A 22223-nucleotide genomic window follows, 5' to 3' on the forward strand; every position below is an offset into this window, starting at 1 on the left:
ATATACTTTTTCAATTCGTTCATGTCCGTTAGAAGTCCATTTATTTCCGTTTCATGTCCGTTCATCGTCTGTCATATCAGTCGACACCCGTTCTGTCCGGTGGAAAATCTTGAGCCTGTTTAAAACTTTGAACGGGCGTTCAGCAGATGAACTGTCCGTTGAACATCCGGTAGTCGTCGGTTTTTTTTTACCGTACTCGCCCGTTCCGTTTATATTTCATATTCGTTACTAAATTGTCCGTTATTCATGCGTTAGAGGTCCGCTATACTAATTCAACAACAGACTCCTACCGTACGCATAACGGATGAAACAGATGATCATGGTGAACGGATGTGAAACGGCATTTTGAAGAATAAACCAAAACCAGTTACACAGAAACTGCTGGAATATTTTTGCATTTTACATGTCATTTTATTGTGGTCTTTTTTTTTCGCATACTAGCATCTTGGTTATCCGTTTTATCAGCTACACTTCCGTTAGATTTTCGCTTTATGAGGAACTCTTCCGTTGGATGTACGATCGAAATCTGTTCTTTCCGGTATGTTTCCGTTTCTCGTACATTGCATATGTGTGTCTGTTATGCATTTGTTAAGCGTCCGTTTTATTTGGTTATTACACCAACGGATTCCTTACGGATAACAATTTTGTCAACGGAAAACTTTAATGGTTGCTATCCTTTAAGGGTTGACCACAGCTTTATTTACGCGTCCTGATTTCATAACAATAGTCTTTTTTCATATTACCGACTTTTGACCCAGGATCATATAACTTGTCGACAGGTTACCTTCTATTTGGCAGACCGTTCTGGTACTCGGTCAGGCAAGAGCCACTAAAAGAACTAAAATCCAAAATAAAACCGATGCAATTTTTTTTTATTTATTTTAATTTTTGATGGGGGGTTTGTCGCTATTTTCTTATGATTTCGTCATGTATAGGTAACATTTATCGGTTAATTTCCCTCCAGATTGTACCTTTATTAAGTTTATTCTATTTCTATATGTTGTTTTTACTTGACCAGGCAGGTACCAGGATTTCCGACCACAGATCAGGTACTGATTAAACACGCTATGAATAAAACTACAATATAACTTGTAAAATGCAAAGATGCAATAAGTCCGCCTAGACCAAAATATCAAAAAAATGTTTGACTGATCTCCTTAAACTTTGAATAAAAAGAAAAAAAGGAAAAGAATAGCTTTGTACCTTCATCTATGTGAGGATCTATATGCTTTGCTTTGTACAATACAATACTGAATAAATAGAAGAAAAATGACCCAAAACTAAAGAATTGAAAATAATGGGTTGCAAAAGTATTAAACTAAAAAAAAGTAACACAGAGCCGGTTACAGAAAGCCTGTAATTCTGTGGTTGTCGTTTGTTTATGTGTTACATACTTGTTTTCGTTCTTTTGGTTTTTTTTCATATAAATAAGCCCGTTAGTTTTCTCGTTGGAATTGTTTTACATTGTCATTTTGGGTCCTTATGTAGCTGACTATGGGGTATTGCTTTGTTCATTGCTGAAGGCCATACAGCTACCTATAATGGGGGGGGCTGTGACATGTTGGTCTCTTGTGGAGAGTTAACTCATCGGCAATCATACCATGTCTTCATTTTTATATAACAGCTTTTAAGGTTCACGTATTGAATTTCTTTTACAAAAAATCATTAATTGACTTAATTTCTACACATTTGCATTTGAACTTTAGCCTAAAACTATCTCTTATCTACACAAAAAAAACAGCACCTTAGATTGGAACTTCCAGTTGGTGACTAAGCATGTTGTCTTTCGGGAGAAATGAGAAGAACATTCCTTAAACAACAACATTTCACCCCACATTGAACAGTACTTTCAGTACTTTCATTAAGTAAACAATCAATGTCAGTTTCTAATTCTTATAGAACAAAACCAATATAAAACAATGCATCTTAATTAAACAATTATCTAATAATTACTGCCAAACAAGCACTTGGGTTTATGATTGCATTTTTTTTCAAAAGCAACTTGTATGCCGTCTTAGAGACAACAAATCAAAACAAATTAATAATCGAGCAGTGTCATCACCATGTATGACAGGTTGGTTAAAGACGCATTTAATGAATAATAATTTAATTGTTGATGTAACTCGAAACGATCTTCTGATTGGCTGACGTTATTTTGTTACATGAGCCTATGGACATAATTTAGTCATGTGACCGTGACGTCATCAACGTTTTTTCATGCTTTTCTACGGTTTAAAATGGAACTTAGAATTAAATTATAAGAAATGACTGTAATATTTTTTCTGTCTATTCGAAATAACATTAAAAAAATGTGGTGCACACTGTTGAATAACACGCAACCCACGTTATTCAATGTGCACCAATTTTTTTATGTTATTTCTTCATAGACAGAAAAATATAACAGTCATTCCTTTATTAATTTGTATCAAGGAGAAACATCCAACAGTAGAAGATGCGGTTGTGCAATTACTTTAAGAATGGTAGGAGTCGATAATCAAGTGATCAATCAACACGTGGGTTGGAGTTCCAAGGGAATGATAGACCATTATGCACATGTTGTAAAATTAATGAGCACCGAAGGTCCAGCTAGCATTTGGGATAAGAGTCGTCTTTCTTCGATAAAGTTTCACAAAACTTTGTCAGTAATTTGAAAGTTTAAATTTTGAATTTGTTTTATTAAATTTTGAAAACGTGATAATTATTTACACGCACTTTTTTCAGACGTTATGAATAACTGTATTTCAAGAAAGGAGAAAACTTAAACATTTAATTAAGGTAAATTTGATTTGTTCATAACTATTTTATGTATACTTTATATTATAAGTATTGGATAGTGAAAACTGTATTAAATGAGTTTAGTTTGTTTCGGTATGTTTATTATTTTACACACAGTTGCACGGTTTTTGGTTTGTTGTCCTTCGTATCTAACATATGAGAGGTACCGGGGTGAACTTGTAAAATTCCGCTATTACAAGTTCATCCTTGGGTGCCTCGAATAAATAGATAACGCGGTCATCTTGTGTTCTGGTTTGTTGATTGTAACCCGAATAATTCAGTCGTTATATTCCGCTGCTCTACGAAGGCTTCGTGTGGGAGAACATCGGACACGGAAAAGGCTTGAATTATTCGAGTTATGTTGATTGGAGTTTGCAGTGAAGGTCATAAGCAATATGGAATATGACAATGACATGCCCTGTGTGTTAATTTTCATCAAGTGGGTAAAGATTGTTAGGAAACGTATGGTATAATCAGCATTATATCATGTAACTATTTCCCTTTCATAACGGTATAACGGTATACTATTAGGTATAAATGGTTGTCTATTCAAGCGGCCCGTAGCTACAGCTAATCCTTCTCGAGACAATGAATGGCTGGTTAGGTGATATTTTCTCCAAAAACAATTCTGGGATTGCTAGCGCCCTCTATTCATTAACTATGCCCCCCCCCCCCTTTATCTGATATGTTTCGTCTACGTATGTTCGACAAACGGTCTTCTTTCGTATAAATGGTCTAGATGACGCTTTCTGAAAGGGACATCAAATAAACCAATTTGCAAATAAAATTACTATTTTAACGGATCTACGAAAACATGCCACTTGCTCTAAATGTATTTGCATTTTTGGATAATTTTTATGAATTACAAATTTACGTATTTATGACAAATATGAAATTGATTTAATTCGGAATTGAGAGAATCAGTGACAACAAGTCGATCCATGGGAATCGTGTGTATGTACAATTATACCAAACGCGTCCGTTATCATGTGTCAGTCACTCGGAATGAAACGCTACATGATAATTGTTTTAAATGATACATTAAGACATTAATTAAAACATATTGTATTTCCAATTCTGAGCCCTTGTGTGATATACATTCTTGTTATCTTATTTCAACCAACTGCCAAAACGTTTAGCTTTTCTTCAATCACTTGAATAGTATACCATTATTATATATATATAACATCTAAACGTTTACTTCTGCATATGCTGAATTAATCAAACTGTTTGGTTTTGATTCCCATAGATGTAACAAGTGATACAAATTAGAGTTGTATCCCTTTGTCCAGTGAAACGTGTATCGAAATTGTTCTCCCTTATGTTTACTGTCAAACAGATCACACGATAAACAATCTAGAACGGACAGCTTATGCTTATTTGATACCCAGTAGATCCTGGACTTCATGTTTCGGATATTTCGAATACGCAAAAGCCGAAATCATATTCTCTCGTTTTTCTAATCAACTAAGAAGAGCTGTCAATCTTTGTAAAATTATATGTTTTTTCAAAATATTTATTAAATAATATCAACGAAATTTAAGGCAAAATGTAACTACAAAAATAAATAGACTAGTGTCTTCATAATGGTGTTCTGAAGTCCATGTGAAGTAGTCTTTACAATAACAAATAAAGGATAAGATAAAATAATACCTGTGTAATAGTATACGAAATAAAACGATACAGAGAAATTTTGCATGAAAATAACATAGCAAAAAATACATATAGGGCTGTATGTTCGGTATTATTATAGAAATGCGACCAGAAAATATTTATTCAGTTTGTAATGTATGAGTATTGGCATGTTGTAAGAAATTATTATAAAACGCATTTTTCCTTCAATAATTCGCACACGTATTGTGTCCCGATGTATCTTGTAAAGTTTAACAAAAAAATGACATTATTAAAAATTAAATTTTGATAGATAGAGGCTCGTAATGGAACTTGAAGTCAACCAGAGAAACTCATTCAGAGAGTTTAATTTTGGATACAATTATTGACCAATAAATTATACATGTATTTGACAAACAACCCGTCTAACTTAGCTATAAGTCTTAGTGTAACGTCCAACAGCCGTGCAGACTTGGTATACGTATTTATAGCGCGAACGTCGAAGAGAGCACCTGGATTGAACTTTTTTTTCTGAATTGACCAATTACGCGTTAGTTCTCTTCTAATGTTTCTAGCAAAATGATTTTTTAGGCGGAATTTTATTTCGTCTGCTAGAAGTTCTCAAAGGATTTAGACAAATTACCCGCAAATCTCATTCCTGAAATAGAAACTTAGCATAACGGACTTTACATAACAATTGTAAGTTTATTATTCTTATAAAATTTAAATATTTGAGTGGTAATACAGGATGCAATAGTAATTTATCAAGAAGCACAGGGACGCAGACCATATTTTATTTATTTTGATGATGCAGCATTGTATTTATAATAGCTTGGTAGTTATATAAGAGGCAAACTCCAAAAACCCGGATTCTACTCTCAGTGAAAATAAATGATAGTAGATTTCAGTGCACTAGTTATTTTACGTTATCAATGTTTGTTCTTTGATTTCAAAATGTTGTTTTGAATTGTTAGAGTTGTTTATAACTTTATGACGATAGAAATCAACTGTTGACGTTATCATATTAGTGAGAGCTGCTAAGAGTTCAGTCACAAATAGTACATGCACATTAATATACCTGTTATCAATTATGCCCTGCTTATTCTCTCAACGCAGCTAGAAAATCCTTAACCCAGAAAACGCGTTAAAAGAACACCCAATTCTGATGCTAGAATAGGTAAAAGAAGAAACTGTAAGCAAAATGACGATGATCATCATAAACACTAAAAGGGCAATTAGCAGTTAGTTATATGTATTTGCCTTCGCGATTATATACATGATTTCATGCAGCCGGTCGTAACATTTTTTTGTTCGTGATTAATTGCATTGATAAATCGAATAATATGTGGTTTGCAGAAAGAAACTGACTTTTAACCAACAACCTACATCGTTCACCTCCAAAAGCTGACGCGAGACAAACAAGACTCTCATAAGATGAATACCAGTTGTTTGTGTAATACTCTAATTTTATTAAAGTTACGCAACTCCATTTGATATTTCTTAACTTTTATTCCATACAGTATAAAATTCGCAAAATAAGTTCAAAATCAAATACCTTTTTTGAGATTTTAGACATAATCGGAAATAATATTTTAACAGTTATATGGAGACGTTTTGGAGAAAACTTGAGGCAAGAATTTCAGAACAAACAACACAAGATCCATATTCTGAGTGTTTAATTTGGAAGGGAAGCTTGGACAAACAGAAGATATATGGCACTGTTCATTATCGCGATCCCGTCGATTATAAATGGAAACATAGAAAGGCTCATAGAGTTGTTTTAATGCTGAGAGACAAGACTCTGCAGATTCCCCGCGATAAAGACGCTAGTCATCTCTGTCATAATTCATTATGTGTCAATGTTGACCATGTAAACCTTGAACCTAGGGGTGTCAATAATCAAAGAAAAAGTTGTGACGTTGAGGGCATATGTTTCGGCCACGGTTCATACCCAAAATGCAAGCTGAACATTTATAATTTGAATTAACTACTATATCATAGTATGTAATTGTTTTGTACATCAAAACACTTTTGTATCGTTTTATATATTTGTTTTATTGCATGGTTGTCAACTGGTTTAAGTATTTCAACTGCATCACTGACCTGCCAACACAGAGGTTGTAATTCCGAACCCATCACGTGGTAGATGCGGTCGACTCCATTCTAAATTGACCGAAGGTTAGGTTCTCTCCAGACACTCCTGTCTCCTCAACCAAATAACAAATAACCGTGACGAATAGCCAATAGTGCTGAAAATGAAGGTTAAACACAAAACAATCAATCAAACTACCTCTTAAGTGTTTATTGTACAGTCTGATACTACCTCTATGAACAAAAATACAATTATAGAATTAAGCAAAATGTAATAAAAAAAAGTGGCTACATCGATAAATTTCTTTCGATTAAATATTTTTTTATTTTTCTATATTCAATTTTTATTATTTATGTACGTTGATTTTGTTGAAAAAGGAATACTGCTTTCTCAAAATTTGAGTAGACAGGCATATGAACCATTCAAATTAATATAAAAAAGAAGATGTGGTATGATTGCCAATGAGACAACTATCCACAAAAGACCAAAATGACACAAACATTAACAATTATAGTTCACCGTATGGCCTTCAACATTGAGCAAAGCCCATACCGCATATAGTCAGCTATAAAAGGCCCCGATAAGACAATGTAAAACAATTCAAGCGTGACTGACGACCTTATTTATGTAAAAAAATGAAGGTCATCACTCAAGAAATTTTACGGTCGCCATCTTGAGCTGATTGGCCATTCTGACAAAAGTTTGTCAGAAATCCTATCTGATCTTCTTCCTCCTTCATAATAACCTTTTGTCATTACCGAACTGAACAAAGAAATAACACAACGGGTGATGTATTCGGTGCAGGAAATGCTACCCTTCCGGAGCACCTGATTTCACTCCCGGTTTTTAGTGGAGTTGGTGTTGATTCTTATTTATTATTCATAACTGCTTATGTCAGTGTCTTTTGGTTTAGTGAGTCTTTTTTTACTCCTTTGTTTTGATTGTTATTGTCGTATAGAAACAAATAGTTGGTGTTTTTTTATTTAGATTTTATAAAGGCGTCAAAATGCAGCTTGAGAAAGTTTTTCGAAATTCACAACATAATAAATGAAATGTAAATGAAAAATGACGTTCCTCCTGAAAACGTCGCGGTCAAAGTACTTATAGTATTGTTTTATTTGTTCGTTTTATTATCTCTTGTATTCTTCCAACTACCAAAACAAGATCACATTTGATACAATGTATAAGTGGCTCCTTTGTCATCAATTTTTTTCTCAAAATAAGGAGGATTGAAAATGTATGTATCTTGCAACTGCTCGTTTAAGCTCCGGTCACACTTTAAAGCCCAGGTCACACCTTAACGGATAGCGCGGACTTTTTAAACTGTTCATTTGCTTTAGATGTCCGTTCTTATTCGTAAGACTTTCGTTTATTTCCGTTCATGTCTGTTCAGGATCCGTTTTATCCGTCGACGTCCGTTCTGTCCGTTGAAAAATTTTGAGCATGTTCAAAACTTTGATCGGACGCCCAAAGGATGAAGTATCCGTTTCTACCGGCAGTCGTCTGTTTCGTTTCCGTTTTGTATCCATTATTAGTCCGTAATTCATCCGTTAAAGGTCCGGTAGACAATTCAACAACGGACTTCTACCGGACGTATTTACATAACGGATAAAACGGATGTGAAACAGATAAATGCCAATAGAAAATTTTTGGTTGGAAACAAATCATTGGTTGTCAGATTTCGTGCGTATCATGAACGCTTTTATTATTCATGATTGATCTTAGAGTAAGAGCGACGCCTTCCCAATCAATCAGCTCTTATTCAGGCCAGACCCTACCATTTGGTGGCATTTTGAAGAATATTTAAACCCAAAACCAGTTTCACGGAAACTTTCCCGAATATCTTTATTTATGCATCTGTTTTAGCCGGTACGTATTACGTAATGCAATACTCGTCCGTTGGATGTTCGTTCTACATCCAATCTGTCCGGTACGTTACCGTGTCTCGTATGTTACATATCCTGCTAGTGTGTGTCCGTTATGCATTCGTTACGCGTCCGTTTTATTTGGTCAGCACACCAACGGAATCCAAAGCGATAACAATTCTGTCAACGGAAAAAATTGTTTTCAACTGTTCGGCGTCCGTTCGGGGCTATCCGGTAAGGGATATCACAACTTAACGGATAGCGCAAACGGATATACTTTTTCAATTCGTTCATGTCCGTTAGAAGTCCATTTATTTCCGTTTCATGTCCGTTCATCGTCTGTCATATCAGTCGACACCCGTTCTGTCCGGTGGAAAATCTTGAGCCTGTTTAAAACTTTGAACGGGCGTTCAGCAGATGAACTGTCCGTTGAACATCCGGTAGTCGTCGGTTTTTTTTTACCGTACTCGCCCGTTCCGTTTATATTTCATATTCGTTACTAAATTGTCCGTTATTCATGCGTTAGAGGTCCGCTATACTAATTCAACAACAGACTCCTACCGTACGCATAACGGATGAAACAGATGATCATGGTGAACGGATGTGAAACGGCATTTTGAAGAATAAACCAAAACCAGTTACACAGAAACTGCTGGAATATTTTTGCATTTTACATGTCATTTTATTGTGGTCTTTTTTTTTCGCATACTAGCATCTTGGTTATCCGTTTTATCAGCTACACTTCCGTTAGATTTTCGCTTTATGAGGAACTCTTCCGTTGGATGTACGATCGAAATCTGTTCTTTCCGGTATGTTTCCGTTTCTCGTACATTGCATATGTGTGTCTGTTATGCATTTGTTAAGCGTCCGTTTTATTTGGTTATTACACCAACGGATTCCTTACGGATAACAATTTTGTCAACGGAAAACTTTAATGGTTGCTATCCTTTAAGGGTTGACCACAGCTTTATTTACGCGTCCTGATTTCATAACAATAGTCTTTTTTCATATTACCGACTTTTGACCCAGGATCATATAACTTGTCGACAGGTTACCTTCTATTTGGCAGACCGTTCTGGTACTCGGTCAGGCAAGAGCCACTAAAAGAACTAAAATCCAAAATAAAACCGATGCAATTTTTTTTTATTTATTTTAATTTTTGATGGGGGGTTTGTCGCTATTTTCTTATGATTTCGTCATGTATAGGTAACATTTATCGGTTAATTTCCCTCCAGATTGTACCTTTATTAAGTTTATTCTATTTCTATATGTTGTTTTTACTTGACCAGGCAGGTACCAGGATTTCCGACCACAGATCAGGTACTGATTAAACACGCTATGAATAAAACTACAATATAACTTGTAAAATGCAAAGATGCAATAAGTCCGCCTAGACCAAAATATCAAAAAAATGTTTGACTGATCTCCTTAAACTTTGAATAAAAAGAAAAAAAGGAAAAGAATAGCTTTGTACCTTCATCTATGTGAGGATCTATATGCTTTGCTTTGTACAATACAATACTGAATAAATAGAAGAAAAATGACCCAAAACTAAAGAATTGAAAATAATGGGTTGCAAAAGTATTAAACTAAAAAAAAGTAACACAGAGCCGGTTACAGAAAGCCTGTAATTCTGTGGTTGTCGTTTGTTTATGTGTTACATACTTGTTTTCGTTCTTTTGGTTTTTTTTCATATAAATAAGCCCGTTAGTTTTCTCGTTGGAATTGTTTTACATTGTCATTTTGGGTCCTTATGTAGCTGACTATGGGGTATTGCTTTGTTCATTGCTGAAGGCCATACAGCTACCTATAATGGGGGGGGCTGTGACATGTTGGTCTCTTGTGGAGAGTTAACTCATCGGCAATCATACCATGTCTTCATTTTTATATAACAGCTTTTAAGGTTCACGTATTGAATTTCTTTTACAAAAAATCATTAATTGACTTAATTTCTACACATTTGCATTTGAACTTTAGCCTAAAACTATCTCTTATCTACACAAAAAAAACAGCACCTTAGATTGGAACTTCCAGTTGGTGACTAAGCATGTTGTCTTTCGGGAGAAATGAGAAGAACATTCCTTAAACAACAACATTTCACCCCACATTGAACAGTACTTTCAGTACTTTCATTAAGTAAACAATCAATGTCAGTTTCTAATTCTTATAGAACAAAACCAATATAAAACAATGCATCTTAATTAAACAATTATCTAATAATTACTGCCAAACAAGCACTTGGGTTTATGATTGCATTTTTTTTCAAAAGCAACTTGTATGCCGTCTTAGAGACAACAAATCAAAACAAATTAATAATCGAGCAGTGTCATCACCATGTATGACAGGTTGGTTAAAGACGCATTTAATGAATAATAATTTAATTGTTGATGTAACTCGAAACGATCTTCTGATTGGCTGACGTTATTTTGTTACATGAGCCTATGGACATAATTTAGTCATGTGACCGTGACGTCATCAACGTTTTTTCATGCTTTTCTACGGTTTAAAATGGAACTTAGAATTAAATTATAAGAAATGACTGTAATATTTTTTCTGTCTATTCGAAATAACATTAAAAAAATGTGGTGCACACTGTTGAATAACACGCAACCCACGTTATTCAATGTGCACCAATTTTTTTATGTTATTTCTTCATAGACAGAAAAATATAACAGTCATTCCTTTATTAATTTGTATCAAGGAGAAACATCCAACAGTAGAAGATGCGGTTGTGCAATTACTTTAAGAATGGTAGGAGTCGATAATCAAGTGATCAATCAACACGTGGGTTGGAGTTCCAAGGGAATGATAGACCATTATGCACATGTTGTAAAATTAATGAGCACCGAAGGTCCAGCTAGCATTTGGGATAAGAGTCGTCTTTCTTCGATAAAGTTTCACAAAACTTTGTCAGTAATTTGAAAGTTTAAATTTTGAATTTGTTTTATTAAATTTTGAAAACGTGATAATTATTTACACGCACTTTTTTCAGACGTTATGAATAACTGTATTTCAAGAAAGGAGAAAACTTAAACATTTAATTAAGGTAAATTTGATTTGTTCATAACTATTTTATGTATACTTTATATTATAAGTATTGGATAGTGAAAACTGTATTAAATGAGTTTAGTTTGTTTCGGTATGTTTATTATTTTACACACAGTTGCACGGTTTTTGGTTTGTTGTCCTTCGTATCTAACATATGAGAGGTACCGGGGTGAACTTGTAAAATTCCGCTATTACAAGTTCATCCTTGGGTGCCTCGAATAAATAGATAACGCGGTCATCTTGTGTTCTGGTTTGTTGATTGTAACCCGAATAATTCAGTCGTTATATTCCGCTGCTCTACGAAGGCTTCGTGTGGGAGAACATCGGACACGGAAAAGGCTTGAATTATTCGAGTTATGTTGATTGGAGTTTGCAGTGAAGGTCATAAGCAATATGGAATATGACAATGACATGCCCTGTGTGTTAATTTTCATCAAGTGGGTAAAGATTGTTAGGAAACGTATGGTATAATCAGCATTATATCATGTAACTATTTCCCTTTCATAACGGTATAACGGTATACTATTAGGTATAAATGGTTGTCTATTCAAGCGGCCCGTAGCTACAGCTAATCCTTCTCGAGACAATGAATGGCTGGTTAGGTGATATTTTCTCCAAAAACAATTCTGGGATTGCTAGCGCCCTCTATTCATTAACTATGCCCCCCCCCCTTTATCTGATATGTTTCGTCTACGTATGTTCGACAAACGGTCTTCTTTCGTATAAATGGTCTAGATGACGCTTTCTGAAAGGGACATCAAATAAACCAATTTGCAAATAAAATTACTATTTTAACGGATCTACGAAAACATGCCACTTGCTCTAAATGTATTTGCATTTTTGGATAATTTTTATGAATTACAAATTTACGTATTTATGACAAATATGAAATTGATTTAATTCGGAATTGAGAGAATCAGTGACAACAAGTCGATCCATGGGAATCGTGTGTATGTACAATTATACCAAACGCGTCCGTTATCATGTGTCAGTCACTCGGAATGAAACGCTACATGATAATTGTTTTAAATGATACATTAAGACATTAATTAAAACATATTGTATTTCCAATTCTGAGCCCTTGTGTGATATACATTCTTGTTATCTTATTTCAACCAACTGCCAAAACGTTTAGCTTTTCTTCAATCACTTGAATAGTATACCATTATTATATATATATAACATCTAAACGTTTACTTCTGCATATGCTGAATTAATCAAACTGTTTGGTTTTGATTCCCATAGATGTAACAAGTGATACAAATTAGAGTTGTATCCCTTTGTCCAGTGAAACGTGTATCGAAATTGTTCTCCCTTATGTTTACTGTCAAACAGATCACACGATAAACAATCTAGAACGGACAGCTTATGCTTATTTGATACCCAGTAGATCCTGGACTTCATGTTTCGGATATTTCGAATACGCAAAAGCCGAAATCATATTCTCTCGTTTTTCTAATCAACTAAGAAGAGCTGTCAATCTTTGTAAAATTATATGTTTTTTCAAAATATTTATTAAATAATATCAACGAAATTTAAGGCAAAATGTAACTACAAAAATAAATAGACTAGTGTCTTCATAATGGTGTTCTGAAGTCCATGTGAAGTAGTCTTTACAATAACAAATAAAGGATAAGATAAAATAATACCTGTGTAATAGTATACGAAATAAAACGATACAGAGAAATTTTGCATGAAAATAACATAGCAAAAAATACATATAGGGCTGTATGTTCGGTATTATTATAGAAATGCGACCAGAAAATATTTATTCAGTTTGTAATGTATGAGTATTGGCATGTTGTAAGAAATTATTATAAAACGCATTTTTCCTTCAATAATTCGCACACGTATTGTGTCCCGATGTATCTTGTAAAGTTTAACAAAAAAATGACATTATTAAAAATTAAATTTTGATAGATAGAGGCTCGTAATGGAACTTGAAGTCAACCAGAGAAACTCATTCAGAGAGTTTAATTTTGGATACAATTATTGACCAATAAATTATACATGTATTTGACAAACAACCCGTCTAACTTAGCTATAAGTCTTAGTGTAACGTCCAACAGCCGTGCAGACTTGGTATACGTATTTATAGCGCGAACGTCGAAGAGAGCACCTGGATTGAACTTTTTTTTCTGAATTGACCAATTACGCGTTAGTTCTCTTCTAATGTTTCTAGCAAAATGATTTTTTAGGCGGAATTTTATTTCGTCTGCTAGAAGTTCTCAAAGGATTTAGACAAATTACCCGCAAATCTCATTCCTGAAATAGAAACTTAGCATAACGGACTTTACATAACAATTGTAAGTTTATTATTCTTATAAAATTTAAATATTTGAGTGGTAATACAGGATGCAATAGTAATTTATCAAGAAGCACAGGGACGCAGACCATATTTTATTTATTTTGATGATGCAGCATTGTATTTATAATAGCTTGGTAGTTATATAAGAGGCAAACTCCAAAAACCCGGATTCTACTCTCAGTGAAAATAAATGATAGTAGATTTCAGTGCACTAGTTATTTTACGTTATCAATGTTTGTTCTTTGATTTCAAAATGTTGTTTTGAATTGTTAGAGTTGTTTATAACTTTATGACGATAGAAATCAACTGTTGACGTTATCATATTAGTGAGAGCTGCTAAGAGTTCAGTCACAAATAGTACATGCACATTAATATACCTGTTATCAATTATGCCCTGCTTATTCTCTCAACGCAGCTAGAAAATCCTTAACCCAGAAAACGCGTTAAAAGAACACCCAATTCTGATGCTAGAATAGGTAAAAGAAGAAACTGTAAGCAAAATGACGATGATCATCATAAACACTAAAAGGGCAATTAGCAGTTAGTTATATGTATTTGCCTTCGCGATTATATACATGATTTCATGCAGCCGGTCGTAACATTTTTTTGTTCGTGATTAATTGCATTGATAAATCGAATAATATGTGGTTTGCAGAAAGAAACTGACTTTTAACCAACAACCTACATCGTTCACCTCCAAAAGCTGACGCGAGACAAACAAGACTCTCATAAGATGAATACCAGTTGTTTGTGTAATACTCTAATTTTATTAAAGTTACGCAACTCCATTTGATATTTCTTAACTTTTATTCCATACAGTATAAAATTCGCAAAATAAGTTCAAAATCAAATACCTTTTTTGAGATTTTAGACATAATCGGAAATAATATTTTAACAGTTATATGGAGACGTTTTGGAGAAAACTTGAGGCAAGAATTTCAGAACAAACAACACAAGATCCATATTCTGAGTGTTTAATTTGGAAGGGAAGCTTGGACAAACAGAAGATATATGGCACTGTTCATTATCGCGATCCCGTCGATTATAAATGGAAACATAGAAAGGCTCATAGAGTTGTTTTAATGCTGAGAGACAAGACTCTGCAGATTCCCCGCGATAAAGACGCTAGTCATCTCTGTCATAATTCATTATGTGTCAATGTTGACCATGTAAACCTTGAACCTAGGGGTGTCAATAATCAAAGAAAAAGTTGTGACGTTGAGGGCATATGTTTCGGCCACGGTTCATACCCAAAATGCAAGCTGAACATTTATAATTTGAATTAACTACTATATCATAGTATGTAATTGTTTTGTACATCAAAACACTTTTGTATCGTTTTATATATTTGTTTTATTGCATGGTTGTCAACTGGTTTAAGTATTTCAACTGCATCACTGACCTGCCAACACAGAGGTTGTAATTCCGAACCCATCACGTGGTAGATGCGGTCGACTCCATTCTAAATTGACCGAAGGTTAGGTTCTCTCCAGACACTCCTGTCTCCTCAACCAAATAACAAATAACCGTGACGAATAGCCAATAGTGCTGAAAATGAAGGTTAAACACAAAACAATCAATCAAACTACCTCTTAAGTGTTTATTGTACAGTCTGATACTACCTCTATGAACAAAAATACAATTATAGAATTAAGCAAAATGTAATAAAAAAAAGTGGCTACATCGATAAATTTCTTTCGATTAAATATTTTTTTATTTTTCTATATTCAATTTTTATTATTTATGTACGTTGATTTTGTTGAAAAAGGAATACTGCTTTCTCAAAATTTGAGTAGACAGGCATATGAACCATTCAAATTAATATAAAAAAGAAGATGTGGTATGATTGCCAATGAGACAACTATCCACAAAAGACCAAAATGACACAAACATTAACAATTATAGTTCACCGTATGGCCTTCAACATTGAGCAAAGCCCATACCGCATATAGTCAGCTATAAAAGGCCCCGATAAGACAATGTAAAACAATTCAAGCGTGACTGACGACCTTATTTATGTAAAAAAATGAAGGTCATCACTCAAGAAATTTTACGGTCGCCATCTTGAGCTGATTGGCCATTCTGACAAAAGTTTGTCAGAAATCCTATCTGATCTTCTTCCTCCTTCATAATAACCTTTTGTCATTACCGAACTGAACAAAGAAATAACACAACGGGTGATGTATTCGGTGCAGGAAATGCTACCCTTCCGGAGCACCTGATTTCACTCCCGGTTTTTAGTGGAGTTGGTGTTGATTCTTATTTATTATTCATAACTGCTTATGTCAGTGTCTTTTGGTTTAGTGAGTCTTTTTTTACTCCTTTGTTTTGATTGTTATTGTCGTATAGAAACAAATAGTTGGTGTTTTTTTATTTAGATTTTATAAAGGCGTCAAAATGCAGCTTGAGAAAGTTTTTCGAAATTCACAACATAATAAATGAAATGTAAATGAAAAATGACGTTCCTCCTGAAAACGTCGCGGTCAAAGTACTTATAGTATTGTTTTATTTGTTCGTTTTATTATCTCTTGTATTCTTCCAACTACCAAAACAAGATCACATTTGATACAATGTATAAGTGGCTCCTTTGTCATCAATTTTTTTCTCAAAATAAGGAGGATTGAAAATGTATGTATCTTGCAACTGCTCGTTTAAGCTCCGGTCACACTTTAAAGCCCAGGTCACACCTTAACGGATAGCGCGGACTTTTTAAACTGTTCATTTGCTTTAGATGTCCGTTCTTATTCGTAAGACTTTCGTTTATTTCCGTTCATGTCTGTTCAGGATCCGTTTTATCCGTCGACGTCCGTTCTGTCCGTTGAAAAATTTTGAGCATGTTCAAAACTTTGATCGGACGCCCAAAGGATGAAGTATCCGTTTCTACCGGCAGTCGTCTGTTTCGTTTCCGTTTTGTATCCATTATTAGTCCGTAATTCATCCGTTAAAGGTCCGGTAGACAATTCAACAACGGACTTCTACCGGACGTATTTACATAACGGATAAAACGGATGTGAAACAGATAAATGCCAATAGAAAATTTTTGGTTGGAAACAAATCATTGGTTGTCAGATTTCGTGCGTATCATGAACGCTTTTATTATTCATGATTGATCTTAGAGTAAGAGCGACGCCTTCCCAATCAATCAGCTCTTATTCAGGCCAGACCCTACCATTTGGTGGCATTTTGAAGAATATTTAAACCCAAAACCAGTTTCACGGAAACTTTCCCGAATATCTTTATTTATGCATCTGTTTTAGCCGGTACGTATTACGTAATGCAATACTCGTCCGTTGGATGTTCGTTCTACATCCAATCTGTCCGGTACGTTACCGTGTCTCGTATGTTACATATCCTGCTAGTGTGTGTCCGTTATGCATTCGTTACGCGTCCGTTTTATTTGGTCAGCACACCAACGGAATCCAAAGCGATAACAATTCTGTCAACGGAAAAAATTGTTTTCAACTGTTCGGCGTCCGTTCGGGGCTATCCGGTAAGGGATATCACAACTTAACGGATAGCGCAAACGGATATACTTTTTCAATTCGTTCATGTCCGTTAGAAGTCCATTTATTTCCGTTTCATGTCCGTTCATCGTCTGTCATATCAGTCGACACCCGTTCTGTCCGGTGGAAAATCTTGAGCCTGTTTAAAACTTTGAACGGGCGTTCAGCAGATGAACTGTCCGTTGAACATCCGGTAGTCGTCGGTTTTTTTTTACCGTACTCGCCCGTTCCGTTTATATTTCATATTCGTTACTAAATTGTCCGTTATTCATGCGTTAGAGGTCCGCTATACTAATTCAACAACAGACTCCTACCGTACGCATAACGGATGAAACAGATGATCATGGTGAACGGATGTGAAACGGCATTTTGAAGAATAAACCAAAACCAGTTACACAGAAACTGCTGGAATATTTTTGCATTTTACATGTCATTTTATTGTGGTCTTTTTTTTTCGCATACTAGCATCTTGGTTATCCGTTTTATCAGCTACACTTCCGTTAGATTTTCGCTTTATGAGGAACTCTTCCGTTGGATGTACGATCGAAATCTGTTCTTTCCGGTATGTTTCCGTTTCTCGTACATTGCATATGTGTGTCTGTTATGCATTTGTTAAGCGTCCGTTTTATTTGGTTATTACACCAACGGATTCCTTACGGATAACAATTTTGTCAACGGAAAACTTTAATGGTTGCTATCCTTTAAGGGTTGACCACAGCTTTATTTACGCGTCCTGATTTCATAACAATAGTCTTTTTTCATATTACCGACTTTTGACCCAGGATCATATAACTTGTCGACAGGTTACCTTCTATTTGGCAGACCGTTCTGGTACTCGGTCAGGCAAGAGCCACTAAAAGAACTAAAATCCAAAATAAAACCGATGCAATTTTTTTTTATTTATTTTAATTTTTGATGGGGGGTTTGTCGCTATTTTCTTATGATTTCGTCATGTATAGGTAACATTTATCGGTTAATTTCCCTCCAGATTGTACCTTTATTAAGTTTATTCTATTTCTATATGTTGTTTTTACTTGACCAGGCAGGTACCAGGATTTCCGACCACAGATCAGGTACTGATTAAACACGCTATGAATAAAACTACAATATAACTTGTAAAATGCAAAGATGCAATAAGTCCGCCTAGACCAAAATATCAAAAAAATGTTTGACTGATCTCCTTAAACTTTGAATAAAAAGAAAAAAAGGAAAAGAATAGCTTTGTACCTTCATCTATGTGAGGATCTATATGCTTTGCTTTGTACAATACAATACTGAATAAATAGAAGAAAAATGACCCAAAACTAAAGAATTGAAAATAATGGGTTGCAAAAGTATTAAACTAAAAAAAAGTAACACAGAGCCGGTTACAGAAAGCCTGTAATTCTGTGGTTGTCGTTTGTTTATGTGTTACATACTTGTTTTCGTTCTTTTGGTTTTTTTTCATATAAATAAGCCCGTTAGTTTTCTCGTTGGAATTGTTTTACATTGTCATTTTGGGTCCTTATGTAGCTGACTATGGGGTATTGCTTTGTTCATTGCTGAAGGCCATACAGCTACCTATAATGGGGGGGGCTGTGACATGTTGGTCTCTTGTGGAGAGTTAACTCATCGGCAATCATACCATGTCTTCATTTTTATATAACAGCTTTTAAGGTTCACGTATTGAATTTCTTTTACAAAAAATCATTAATTGACTTAATTTCTACACATTTGCATTTGAACTTTAGCCTAAAACTATCTCTTATCTACACAAAAAAAACAGCACCTTAGATTGGAACTTCCAGTTGGTGACTAAGCATGTTGTCTTTCGGGAGAAATGAGAAGAACATTCCTTAAACAACAACATTTCACCCCACATTGAACAGTACTTTCAGTACTTTCATTAAGTAAACAATCAATGTCAGTTTCTAATTCTTATAGAACAAAACCAATATAAAACAATGCATCTTAATTAAACAATTATCTAATAATTACTGCCAAACAAGCACTTGGGTTTATGATTGCATTTTTTTTCAAAAGCAACTTGTATGCCGTCTTAGAGACAACAAATCAAAACAAATTAATAATCGAGCAGTGTCATCACCATGTATGACAGGTTGGTTAAAGACGCATTTAATGAATAATAATTTAATTGTTGATGTAACTCGAAACGATCTTCTGATTGGCTGACGTTATTTTGTTACATGAGCCTATGGACATAATTTAGTCATGTGACCGTGACGTCATCAACGTTTTTTCATGCTTTTCTACGGTTTAAAATGGAACTTAGAATTAAATTATAAGAAATGACTGTAATATTTTTTCTGTCTATTCGAAATAACATTAAAAAAATGTGGTGCACACTGTTGAATAACACGCAACCCACGTTATTCAATGTGCACCAATTTTTTTATGTTATTTCTTCATAGACAGAAAAATATAACAGTCATTCCTTTATTAATTTGTATCAAGGAGAAACATCCAACAGTAGAAGATGCGGTTGTGCAATTACTTTAAGAATGGTAGGAGTCGATAATCAAGTGATCAATCAACACGTGGGTTGGAGTTCCAAGGGAATGATAGACCATTATGCACATGTTGTAAAATTAATGAGCACCGAAGGTCCAGCTAGCATTTGGGATAAGAGTCGTCTTTCTTCGATAAAGTTTCACAAAACTTTGTCAGTAATTTGAAAGTTTAAATTTTGAATTTGTTTTATTAAATTTTGAAAACGTGATAATTATTTACACGCACTTTTTTCAGACGTTATGAATAACTGTATTTCAAGAAAGGAGAAAACTTAAACATTTAATTAAGGTAAATTTGATTTGTTCATAACTATTTTATGTATACTTTATATTATAAGTATTGGATAGTGAAAACTGTATTAAATGAGTTTAGTTTGTTTCGGTATGTTTATTATTTTACACACAGTTGCACGGTTTTTGGTTTGTTGTCCTTCGTATCTAACATATGAGAGGTACCGGGGTGAACTTGTAAAATTCCGCTATTACAAGTTCATCCTTGGGTGCCTCGAATAAATAGATAACGCGGTCATCTTGTGTTCTGGTTTGTTGATTGTAACCCGAATAATTCAGTCGTTATATTCCGCTGCTCTACGAAGGCTTCGTGTGGGAGAACATCGGACACGGAAAAGGCTTGAATTATTCGAGTTATGTTGATTGGAGTTTGCAGTGAAGGTCATAAGCAATATGGAATATGACAATGACATGCCCTGTGTGTTAATTTTCATCAAGTGGGTAAAGATTGTTAGGAAACGTATGGTATAATCAGCATTATATCATGTAACTATTTCCCTTTCATAACGGTATAACGGTATACTATTAGGTATAAATGGTTGTCTATTCAAGCGGCCCGTAGCTACAGCTAATCCTTCTCGAGACAATGAATGGCTGGTTAGGTGATATTTTCTCCAAAAACAATTCTGGGATTGCTAGCGCCCTCTATTCATTAACTATGCCCCCCCCCCTTTATCTGATATGTTTCGTCTACGTATGTTCGACAAACGGTCTTCTTTCGTATAAATGGTCTAGATGACGCTTTCTGAAAGGGACATCAAATAAACCAATTTGCAAATAAAATTACTATTTTAACGGATCTACGAAAACATGCCACTTGCTCTAAATGTATTTGCATTTTTGGATAATTTTTATGAATTACAAATTTACGTATTTATGACAAATATGAAATTGATTTAATTCGGAATTGAGAGAATCAGTGACAACAAGTCGATCCATGGGAATCGTGTGTATGTACAATTATACCAAACGCGTCCGTTATCATGTGTCAGTCACTCGGAATGAAACGCTACATGATAATTGTTTTAAATGATACATTAAGACATTAATTAAAACATATTGTATTTCCAATTCTGAGCCCTTGTGTGATATACATTCTTGTTATCTTATTTCAACCAACTGCCAAAACGTTTAGCTTTTCTTCAATCACTTGAATAGTATACCATTATTATATATATATAACATCTAAACGTTTACTTCTGCATATGCTGAATTAATCAAACTGTTTGGTTTTGATTCCCATAGATGTAACAAGTGATACAAATTAGAGTTGTATCCCTTTGTCCAGTGAAACGTGTATCGAAATTGTTCTCCCTTATGTTTACTGTCAAACAGATCACACGATAAACAATCTAGAACGGACAGCTTATGCTTATTTGATACCCAGTAGATCCTGGACTTCATGTTTCGGATATTTCGAATACGCAAAAGCCGAAATCATATTCTCTCGTTTTTCTAATCAACTAAGAAGAGCTGTCAATCTTTGTAAAATTATATGTTTTTTCAAAATATTTATTAAATAATATCAACGAAATTTAAGGCAAAATGTAACTACAAAAATAAATAGACTAGTGTCTTCATAATGGTGTTCTGAAGTCCATGTGAAGTAGTCTTTACAATAACAAATAAAGGATAAGATAAAATAATACCTGTGTAATAGTATACGAAATAAAACGATACAGAGAAATTTTGCATGAAAATAACATAGCAAAAAATACATATAGGGCTGTATGTTCGGTATTATTATAGAAATGCGACCAGAAAATATTTATTCAGTTTGTAATGTATGAGTATTGGCATGTTGTAAGAAATTATTATAAAACGCATTTTTCCTTCAATAATTCGCACACGTATTGTGTCCCGATGTATCTTGTAAAGTTTAACAAAAAAATGACATTATTAAAAATTAAATTTTGATAGATAGAGGCTCGTAATGGAACTTGAAGTCAACCAGAGAAACTCATTCAGAGAGTTTAATTTTGGATACAATTATTGACCAATAAATTATACATGTATTTGACAAACAACCCGTCTAACTTAGCTATAAGTCTTAGTGTAACGTCCAACAGCCGTGCAGACTTGGTATACGTATTTATAGCGCGAACGTCGAAGAGAGCACCTGGATTGAACTTTTTTTTCTGAATTGACCAATTACGCGTTAGTTCTCTTCTAATGTTTCTAGCAAAATGATTTTTTAGGCGGAATTTTATTTCGTCTGCT

General features: G+C 34.3%; 2 protein-coding genes across 2 annotated transcripts in view; one reads left to right on the forward strand and one right to left on the reverse strand.

Annotated features, from left to right (window-relative positions):
* The window catches only part of LOC134722513 (putative ankyrin repeat protein RF_0381), a 21795-nt gene extending 15273 nt beyond the window's left edge, over positions 1 to 6522 (reverse strand). Inside the window, exon 1 of the mRNA XM_063586133.1 lies at positions 6490 to 6522. Within this exon, the coding sequence (XP_063442203.1) occupies positions 6490 to 6522 (33 nt within the window). The remainder of the gene's footprint in view (positions 1 to 6489) is intronic.
* An 11701-nt stretch (positions 6523 to 18223) lies between these two features.
* Positions 18224 to 22223, forward strand: part of LOC134722514 (histone H2B-like) — a 7708-nt gene continuing 3708 nt past the window's right edge. Inside the window, exons 1-2 of the mRNA XM_063586134.1 lie at positions 18224 to 18275; positions 19071 to 19104. Coding sequence (XP_063442204.1) covers positions 18224 to 18275; positions 19071 to 19104 — 86 coding nt within the window. The remainder of the gene's footprint in view (positions 18276 to 19070; positions 19105 to 22223) is intronic.

The sequence above is a fragment of the Mytilus trossulus genome, chromosome 6 (genome assembly GCF_036588685.1).
Source record: "Mytilus trossulus isolate FHL-02 chromosome 6, PNRI_Mtr1.1.1.hap1, whole genome shotgun sequence".
Lineage (NCBI taxonomy): Eukaryota > Metazoa > Mollusca > Bivalvia > Mytilida > Mytilidae > Mytilus > Mytilus trossulus.